This window comes from Dendroctonus ponderosae, unplaced genomic scaffold, assembly GCF_020466585.1.
Source record: "Dendroctonus ponderosae isolate FM_Combo_2020 unplaced genomic scaffold, Dpon_F_20191213v2 Dpon_F_20191213_645, whole genome shotgun sequence".
NCBI lineage: Eukaryota > Metazoa > Arthropoda > Insecta > Coleoptera > Curculionidae > Dendroctonus > Dendroctonus ponderosae.
In genome coordinates, this window is record NW_026018863.1 from 1 (window position 1) to 9,092 (window position 9,092).

General features: G+C 40.7%; 3 protein-coding genes across 4 annotated transcripts; 2 read left to right on the forward strand and 1 right to left on the reverse strand.

Moving 5' to 3' along the window:
- Positions 1–439: 439 nt before the first annotated feature.
- LOC109543730 (DNA ligase 1) lies at positions 440–4,835 on the forward strand (the record flags this gene model as incomplete). The annotated part of the gene is given in 12 exon segments (XM_048667975.1): positions 440–520; positions 583–713; positions 833–949; positions 1,218–1,384; positions 1,435–1,615; positions 1,683–1,829; positions 1,891–2,115; positions 3,242–3,410; positions 3,632–3,774; positions 3,832–3,978; positions 4,036–4,322; positions 4,385–4,835. Coding segments are annotated over 12 exon segments (1,880 nt in total), but the record flags the coding sequence as incomplete, so codon positions are not given.
- LOC125505042 (zinc finger matrin-type protein 2-like) lies at positions 2,192–5,294 on the reverse strand. 2 transcript variants are annotated; one of them, XM_048667976.1, is made up of 2 exons: positions 5,099–5,294; positions 2,192–3,156 (listed from the first exon to the last, which is right to left on the reverse strand). In XM_048667976.1, the coding sequence occupies exon 2, from the start codon at positions 3,137–3,139 to the stop codon at positions 2,531–2,533; it is 609 nt and encodes a 202-aa protein (XP_048523933.1). In that variant the 5' UTR covers positions 3,140–3,156; positions 5,099–5,294; the 3' UTR covers positions 2,192–2,530. The 2 variants fall into 2 exon arrangements, with proteins under 2 accessions (XP_048523933.1, XP_048523934.1); XM_048667977.1 differs by having other exon boundaries at positions 2,192–3,153; positions 5,099–5,259.
- Positions 5,295–7,861: 2,567 nt separating this feature from the next.
- On the forward strand, positions 7,862–9,086 carry LOC125505043 (N-lysine methyltransferase KMT5A-A-like). The gene is made up of 5 exons (XM_048667978.1): positions 7,862–8,137; positions 8,342–8,505; positions 8,564–8,754; positions 8,807–8,911; positions 8,967–9,086. Exons 1-5 carry the CDS (start codon positions 8,128–8,130, stop codon positions 9,073–9,075), a joined length of 579 nt encoding a protein of 192 aa, XP_048523935.1. The 5' UTR covers positions 7,862–8,127; the 3' UTR covers positions 9,076–9,086.
- The last annotated feature ends 6 nt before the right edge of the window (positions 9,087–9,092 follow it).

Sequence of the window (9,092 nt, forward strand, 5' to 3'; positions counted from 1 at the left end):
AATTCGTCCGCCGTCTTACGAACGGAGGACGAATTGACAGATCTCCAACCAATAGAAACACTTTCGTATCATCGTACCATCGTATAAACGGATGCATGGGACACATGCTTTAAGGTGACTAACTCTAGAAGCTTCAGTGTGGAAAGTTCTTCACCCAATTTCGCTACAACATAGATATACTTTGACGCAAACCAATCTCTATGTTGCATCAAAGTCTATCATAGAATTAACCGGTTGCTTCAATGCGGGTGAAACAGCAATATTCCCAAGAGATCCAGATGCGGGATGAGTTGTAGACAATTTGGTGAATGCGCTTACGTATAACGCTTGTAAAGACCTAAATGCATTAAAAAAATCACCCGTTAGTCCTAGTTTGTTCCACACTCGATTAGTAGAGCTACGCAAACTGTGCAACTGTTAAACTTTCTGAACATTATAGACGGAATTCAGCTGCGCCGCGTGAAAAAGAAAGACAGCGAACGCGAAAGTTTCCGCAAAGAGAAAGAGAACAATCCGCTAGGTAAAACCAGCAGACAATTAATTAATCGATTGGTAACTTGAGCGTTTCCTCTTCTTGTACAGCCGGAGTAAAACTGCGCAAAACGTCCGTCCAAACCAAAGAGCCCCAACAGAATGGAGAGGAAAAGGATAGTTTCTTCGTCAAGCCGCAACTCAAACCGGTGCCCCAGAGGGAGAAATCCCCACCCAAAAAGGTGAGCAAACCATTGGAAATACTTGAATCGACTTACCGTGCTCAATCCAAGTGCGCGCCGCCCGAAAAATCTGCAACAAAAAAACTTGTTGAAAGAAACTGAAAGTGCGCTATTTGCAGGATCACAAAATTCATGACCTGCCCAAACTGAATAAAGTGGAAGAAAGGAAACTGAGTGATCGAAAACCGTCACTGCTCAGACGAGACAGCACAATAGAAGACTTGGAAATTGATCGAGTAAGTAGCAAATGTTTAACTTGCCACTCAACAACTGTTCAATAAATTCATTGGCAATGTATTTAATTTTAAACCGACTTGCCGAGTCGTTAAAGTCAAGCGCAACATCAGATTGATGCAGACCACTTGAAGACCTTTAAGCGGGACGTTGAATCATGATCCCGGCTATTTATAAGCAATTTCCAGCTCGATTTGTGCCAATACGACGAGCTTTCGGAAGCAAATTGGGTGTGCGATCTTTCAGAAAATAAAACCGTATCCATCTTAGGAACTGCCAGCCAAACGAAACTCTGTGGTTCGAGCGGAATCAGTGCGGAAACTATCACTACACGGTCCGGCGCCGCCACCGATGCCGCCTCCGCCCCCTGGGATGCCGGGAGAAACTCCCAAAAAACTGCTGACCGATAAACAGTCCAAAAAGCTGGAACTACTCAAGTAAGAGCTATTTAACATCAACAGGTTATTTTCTATCGGTTTTCTTCTAGATCTAGGCCCAAAGTGCGCCCAGACTGGTCAGCAACCCTCAAAGAAATCGAGGGCGGCAGGAAGCTGAAGCACGTCGAATGCAATGACCGATCGCAGCCCATCCTGCCCGAGGGCAAAGCCCAAGAGCACTTTTTGTACGACAGCGAAAAACCCAATGTACACAACGAACTCCTAAAGCAGGTATCTGAGAGATCGTCTGTAGCGCTAGCAGCCTCTACAGACGATGCCTGATGAGTGAACTTTTCAGATCGAAACCGGCTTCAAGCTGAAGAAAGTGCAGACCAACGACAGAAGCAAACCGATGCTAGAGGGGCTTCGCAAGTTCCGCCGCCAGATGACCATTGAAGAACAAATTCAAAAGTCCATGTCCATGGCCAGCATACCGCCGGTAAGCGTAAGTACCCAACCGATCAGTTCTCATAAAAGAATTGAGCCGGATTTCTGCGCGACCTCAGGACGAAATTGCGCCAGAAGAAGTAGATGAGCTAGACGACATTGACAAGGTGCGGGACGACCTCCAGAGCACCAAACAAATGCTAGCCTTAGAGCTGCGCAACAAGGAAGCCCAAGAGATGGAAAACAAACGGCTGCTGCAAAGGATTGCGAATATGGAGGCCGAACTGGAGAAAGCTAAGGCGGGCGGCGGTCACACCAAAGCTGCCAGCACCGCTGATGACAAGGTAAACCTACCATTTTTGCGACCATATTTCTTAATCGATTAATTCACATTTATCCTCATATAGAAAAACTCGAGGGTAATTACAAGAGAACTTTATATACATTTCTATAAAGCTTGGTTCTCATTGGTCCGGAATGCTATGAGGAAGCAGAATGCGGAAAGTGCGCGCGCGAAAAATTTTAAAATTTGGAAACACCTGCGGATGGGCGGAGCGAACACATCCTGCAAACTTCTGATTGGTCGGAAGGCTTTCCGCATTCCAGACTCATAAGAACCCAGCTTTATCTATCTCAGCCTAACCTATATACACATTTAGATCCGATAACAGGGTGCAATTGCAAGGAAAATCCATATACATATCTATGATTTTTCGCAGCCTAACCTATATACACATTTAAAGCATAATAATAACAAAATTAGGATGTTATCTTGGATTTTTTCGAACAGCCGAATCCAGAAAATCCCATGATACTGGCCAGTTCGTTGGGCACGTCCAAGTCGTCCTTCATTTCCTCGGTCTTTCGCTTCTCCTTCCGTTTCTCCCTCCTGTACTCCCGGAGCTTCTCCTCTTCTTCGGCAATCTCAGTCAGCCGAGTCTGCAAGTCATAGTCCTTTTTCTTCTCTTGCATCTTCTTCTTGTTCAGCTCAAAGCGCTGCTTGACAGAGTCCAAGGAGCTGCGCTCCACTTTCATGGACATCCCCAAGTTCCTCTGATGTTTCTTTCCATTAATGTGGTCCAGGAAGTTGATCGAGTCTTTGACCACGCAATCGCAGACATTGCAGTAGTAACCTCCCGATTGGGATGTGGGGGTGTTTTTACTTATAACAATGCTTTTGCCCAATTTGGAGTCCAAGTCCACTTTATACTCCCGAATTTTGAGAAACTCTCTTTTAACAGGGGGGCCCTTTTTCTTGTTGTCCACATCGTCTTTCAGCTCTTGCTCTGCCCTCTTCCTGTCTTCTGCGAGTTTTTCGTACTCCTCGCGATCCCACTTCCTTCTATGGTCATCTGGCCGCATCGACATGATTAATTCAAATTCTTCTGAAAACAAGCAACGTGACAGGAGACAAAGTAGATTGTTCGCATGCAAGCTGTTAACCAACCAAATCAAACACTGCTATTCTAGGTTATTCAGTCACTTAAGAAGGAAGCGGACCAGTCGCGCAAGAACTCGGAACAAATCGAAAAGCGGTACACGGAAGCGATGAAAACTCTGGATACCACCAAACTTCAGCTCGAAGACACCAAAAGAAAGAATGCGGAATTGGAGAAAAAGCTGTTGGATGCCCTGGGAGGTAAACGGCCGAGTTTTGTACGCATAACATGAATTCATTTTTACAAGTTTGCAGCATCCCCAATGCCGCCTAAATCCGCAGCTTGGCTAAATTTAACTGCTCACGCTATTCCTGCCAATGGTACATATACACAACAGTAAAATAACTGCAGTTTGTCCTTGCTTGCGTGATCGTGATGTGATCTAAGCCCCCACAGATATACAAATAAGATGTATTTACAGGTAAACGAGTGTCCATTGGTAGTTTGCGGCAAAACAGCGTGGTAAATGGGGGAGACGATGACGAGATGGCTGACGATGAGACTGAAGAGGAAAGTGACGGCGAAGACACGCCAGAGAAACGAGAAAAGCGTTTACAAAAAGAGGTGAGATCGCTGCATGGCAGGCTGCACTTGATGTGTGAATAATTTCAACCCTTCCAGGTGAAGCAACTAGGAAACAAATTGAGGAATTTCAAAAATAAGGAAGACAACGCCAAAAAGGAGCGCATAGCCCTCAAAGAGATCATCAAAAAGAACCAATTGGCCATCAAGGAGGAAAAGAAACGATACAATAAGATTAAAAAAGAGGTAACCAGCGACTCATAGAAAGCAAGTAGGGCTTGTAGATAATTATCTGCTCACTAGGTGGACAAAATGGCAGCCCTCCTTAAGGACGTGAGCGAGGATGAGGACGAAGACGAGGAAGAGAAGGATGACGACGAGGAGACAGAGGAGGAAGAAGAGAGCAGCGACGAGGAGACTGAAACCGAGAGCGATACAGACGAGAGTGATTCTGAAAAGAGTCTAAGTGAACCGGAAGACGCCCCTCTGGAGAAGAAAAAGACGAATTTGGCAAGCCGGTCAAAGAGACATGAATCCAGATTAGGAGCTCTAAAGAAGGGCAACTTCTTGCTCAAGACCAATGCTGAAAGGTGACGCCTGGATTCAAACAATCGCAGTTAAACTGTGCTCTAAATGCATCATGTATTTTCAGGTTACAAGACGATCTCAACAAACAGAAGGAAATGACTGCAGGTTTGCAGGAGGACCTGGATTCGGTCCTATCAGAATTAGGATAGAATCGCTATTAATATTTAGGAAAGCTAATGATTGTAAAGCGTTATGATAATTTTACTATATCTTGTGAATTTGTATTATAACAAATATTGGAAAATGTGACAATAATTACAGGGTTCAGGCTTGGTCCACAGAGTTGAGTTACATTATAATTTGGAATTCAATGGAGGCATTCGGGAATGGTCAACCTTGTGAAACAAGCTGAAAAGTGTAAATATACAACAGTTTTGACAAGGGAACAGCGAACTTATCCTTGACGATTAACATCAGCATTATACTACCTTTTTTATATTACTTATGCATATCTTTGTGGTGATGTACTCTCAAAGTGGGATAATAAAGTGTGATATGTAGCTATCAAAAACGTATTTGGTCACTTAAATACGATGGCGTGACCTGATTGTATGCAAAAACTGCAAACTTTAATGATCGAAAACCGCATTTCTGATCAAGGGGTAGAATCGAAGTTTTATCAAAAAAAGAATCAAAGCATATTTTTAGCTTCAAACGAAAGGGTAACATAAACTAGACAATTATCGGATGTCAACAATAAACCGAAAGCAGATATAAATAACTGAGTACACCATGTACAATTCAACGAATATAAAAACGTCCGTTAGCAATAGCTTACCTTTGATTTCCTCAACTTCAAATACACTAAAAACTTGTTAATATTTGATCACTGCGACTATTAGTGCTCATTAAAAGCATGTATCTCATAGAATAAGAGATCTGACTGCAAATGGCGGACGATTGACGCTCATAGAACAAGACAAGTGACGGTTGACGGAGAAGCGGCTAAACAAAGGATAGTCCAACGTTGCCGTTTACCACGATTGGTCATTTCTAATCTAACGCCTTAACGCTATTAAAATTCGTCCAGGAACTACCGAAAAATGTAAGAAGAGTACATTTTTATAAAAATAACGCCAAATGTAAATAGAACATGGGTAAGAAACCTTGAAGGGCTGGTTTCAATTTCTTTTTCGTGAAAAGGAGTTCGTCACGATGTTACAAGAGTGGGAGTCGATTTTTTGGAAAAATTAAAATTTACTAAAACAGAAAAAAGTATCTTCATTCGTATGTGGCACGGCTGGCCATTCGATCCTCGGACCACCGAACTCGGCCACAATGCCAGCTTGTTGGATTCACTTGCGCTCAGTTGTTCTGTCAAAAAAAAGAGAAAAAAAGTAAACCACTTGAAATCACCCCCCTTGGTTGTGCCCCTTGGGTCCACCACTCGGTCGAGTTAAAAATATAAAAGTGCCATCAAATTATAGTTTTTCTTATTCCGCACACCTTTTGTTTGAAACTTTTTTCGGACCAATGCCGTGTTCGGCCACAATTGGGGGTTTTGGGGTGATTTTTAGACGGTTTCATTCTCGGTCTCGTTTGACTCACGATCACTCCAAAAATATAAAAAAGAACTCAAATTGTAGCTTATTGCTTTCGTCACACTTTTTATTTGAAATATTTTTTGGAAAAATGCCATTTTTGCCATTTCAGCCAACTCTTCTGTTCCATCTAGGAGCAGCTAAACAAAGGACAGACCAACGTTGCCGTTCACCACGATCGGTCATTTCTAATCTAACGCCACATTTATTCGTTGGCAGGTTAGACCAGGAAAAAACTACTTTTATTACTAGATTGCCCTAATTTTAAATGCCGGCTTTGTGTGTGACTTGTGGAAAAGTATTTTCAATTGATACTAATCGTAATAGACATGAAAACATATTTTATGAAATGTTCGTATAAAAGTAATATATTTAAATGTTTGCAAAGATACGATATTTCATATAAATATTGTATATACTTGCCTGACTGTGTTTCAATTTGCAAACGCATGCCAAGGCTTAAAGCAGCAACAACGCTACACATAAAAACTGATGATGGTGGAAAAATACACCGAAACGTATTTTGATTGATAAATAGAGACAATAAATGACTGAAACCCAGGAGTGAATTTGACATATAAATATTGTACCAACTAACAAAAAAAAAACAGAAAAAACTCTTAACAACCCAAGCAAACCCAACCATTCGCCACTTCAATATTTCAAAAAATGGAAAAAAACAAACTTACAAACCCAAAGAAACCAAAGCATTTGCATCTTCCACATCGCACAAAAAACGAAATTAAAATGTATTTATTGTTATTGCATTTCTTCAAAACTGTTGCAGTTTGGGTAACGTTTGTTGCGGCACCCACAAAATTTAAATTTTTTCAAAAAATCGACCCCACCCTTGGAAAATTTTCGGACAAAAATCAATATTTCACTCACACCCATTCGTCAATAATTCTTTTCTTCCACAAGGAATATTTTCCACATAAAATCAGCACTTTGCGCCATTCGAAGAATTCAACAACCTTCGTTGCCAAGAAACCGTCCCTGGTGACGTGTTTTCCAAGATACACATAAACCTGACCGACCAATCGCTTGTCGACTCTTTGAATACAAGACATTTGTCATGACAACGAGTGATTATGAACACATCAACTTTGAAATCAGTTGTCAGTAAAGCAGTATTTATTGCAATTGAAGTTTTAAATTGACCGGTTTTAACACATTCGTTTTGGAAAAAGTGTCTTATTTGTTGGAATTGCGTGTCAAAGGATTGAAGGACCCGAAAATGTGACTTGAAAACTAGAAACTTAGCGATTGTAAAGGAAATATTGATGATTTTTGCGACTTAAATCGTTGGCGGGACATTAAGAGCGGGGAGTTTTCAAATTGAGACCCGGTATATTGGAAAACAACAGCACAGGGTGACCAAGGAAAGAGTGCATTCCATCTGAAACTTCTCGCATGCTTTTTAATCAGTTCGATGCATTCTTCGCGTCCGGGAAATGGAAATGATGTACAATTTAAGACATTTTGAGAACATTTTGGACAAAAATCAAAATATCACAGCATGTTTTTTGAGCTCAGTCGGTTCCTTTTGACGTAAGAAGGTCACTAATGTGCATTTATAAATTGTTTGGGTTAATAATAAGGAAGAAATCGTCAACGCTCAACGATTAACCGACGATATCTTCGTCATTTCGGCCACAGATCACAGAGGTTGCTCTGTGATCTGTGCTTTCGACGTAAGAAGGTCAGAATATGCATTTTGTTACCACCCGCAAAGATCGGAGATGTGTAACCGTCGGGAACAAGGAATAATATTATAAATGTCTAGTATTTAACGGCGTCTGAAAAAAACATAAAATAAACTACACAAAATACAGTTCTATTAAAATCTAAAAAAATTCAATTTTAATTTGGAACTATTTTTTTAATAAATAATAAAATTGTGGAAGAGATGTTTCTCCTCATTAAATCTCAATATTAGGCGACTTGTATTCTAACTAAGGCTCAGTTTAAATAACCCGCTTATTAACACTGTAATTGAACCAATCATAACCCGCGTGCCACTGCCAATTAAAATGTACTTAAAATATGCTTAAACTGTAATTAACCGACAACGTCGCCCAGCCATGTTTAGTGAAATTAGTTGTAAACAAACCATAGCATTGTGAGGAAGTTCGGATTTTCTTCAATAAAACTCTGCTTCTTTATACAGCTTTTTGTCTTTAAATTGTAAAAAACACTGCAGTTGTACAAACAGATCAGCATTTTTCAGTGAAAGAAGTCAAGCGGCCTTAATCATCACTGCAACATGGTCAAAGGTAATTAAGAAATACATGTGCATGTAAATCTTATACACGCAACTAAAATCTATCCCAGAACATCCAAATCTCCGATTTATTCATTCTAGATTATTTTGGGGTAGTTTTGTTAAAACATGCTTTAATACTCAAAGATCTCGTGCTGCGATCAGCTGCAGCAGTAAATGAGTATTATCCATATTGTATCCAAAATTTAATTTTCAGCTCCGAAAGAAAGTCGAGGAAATGAAGAATATAGGCCTAGCCGCAAGCTAACAGAATATTTTTCACTAAGGAAGTCTAATAGAAAGACAAAAATGCAGGTTTTAAGGGAAAAGCAAAAGTCGCTTGAAAACTATTTGAGAAACGAGACTGAAGACGGCCTAGAGGTGGGTACATAAAGATACTTAGCAATGACCAAACGATTCTAAGAGTTTTTCTTTTCAGTGCCGACTGACTGAAAACAAGGGAAGAAGTGTCTTCGCAACTAGGAACTTCGAAAAGGACTCGTTCGTAGTGGAATACAGTGGCGATTTTCTTAGTTTACTGGAAGCGAATCAGCGTGAAGAACACTATGCCCGAGACGAAACTACTGGCTGTTATATGTATTATTTTAAATACAAGGATCGGACGTTTTGGTTAGCACCTTATTAATCAGCGAAATGCATGTGTTTAATCAATTTCTTCTAGCATTGACGCAACACAAGAAACGGGACGATTGGGGAGATTGATCAACCATTCCAGAACCAGCAGTAACCTATACACCAAATCCATACTTGTGGATGGCTTGCCAAGGTATACAAACCCACTACCAAGCATATAAGTCGGACTAAAGCAGATTTTTTTATAGATTGGTGCTGCTGGCAAGACACAATATCAAAAAAGGGCAAGAACTGTTCTATGATTATGGGGACCGCAGTAGGGAGTCCATCAAATATCACCCATGGTTAAAAGAATAAGAAACGCAATAGATCTG

What these genes read in the sequence shown, in the direction of transcription:
- LOC125505042 (XM_048667976.1), bottom strand. Translation starts at nt 3,139, where the DNA reads ATGTCGATGCGGCCAGATGACCATAGAAGGAAGTGGGATCGCGAGGAG.
- LOC125505043 (XM_048667978.1), top strand. An exon ending in AGACTGAAGACGGCCTAGAG is followed by an intron (nt 8,506 to 8,563) that starts GTGGGTACATAA and finishes TTTTCTTTTCAG; the next exon opens with TGCCGACTGACTGAAAACAA. An exon ending in CTTGTGGATGGCTTGCCAAG is followed by an intron (nt 8,912 to 8,966) that starts GTATACAAACCC and finishes ATTTTTTTATAG; the next exon opens with ATTGGTGCTGCTGGCAAGAC.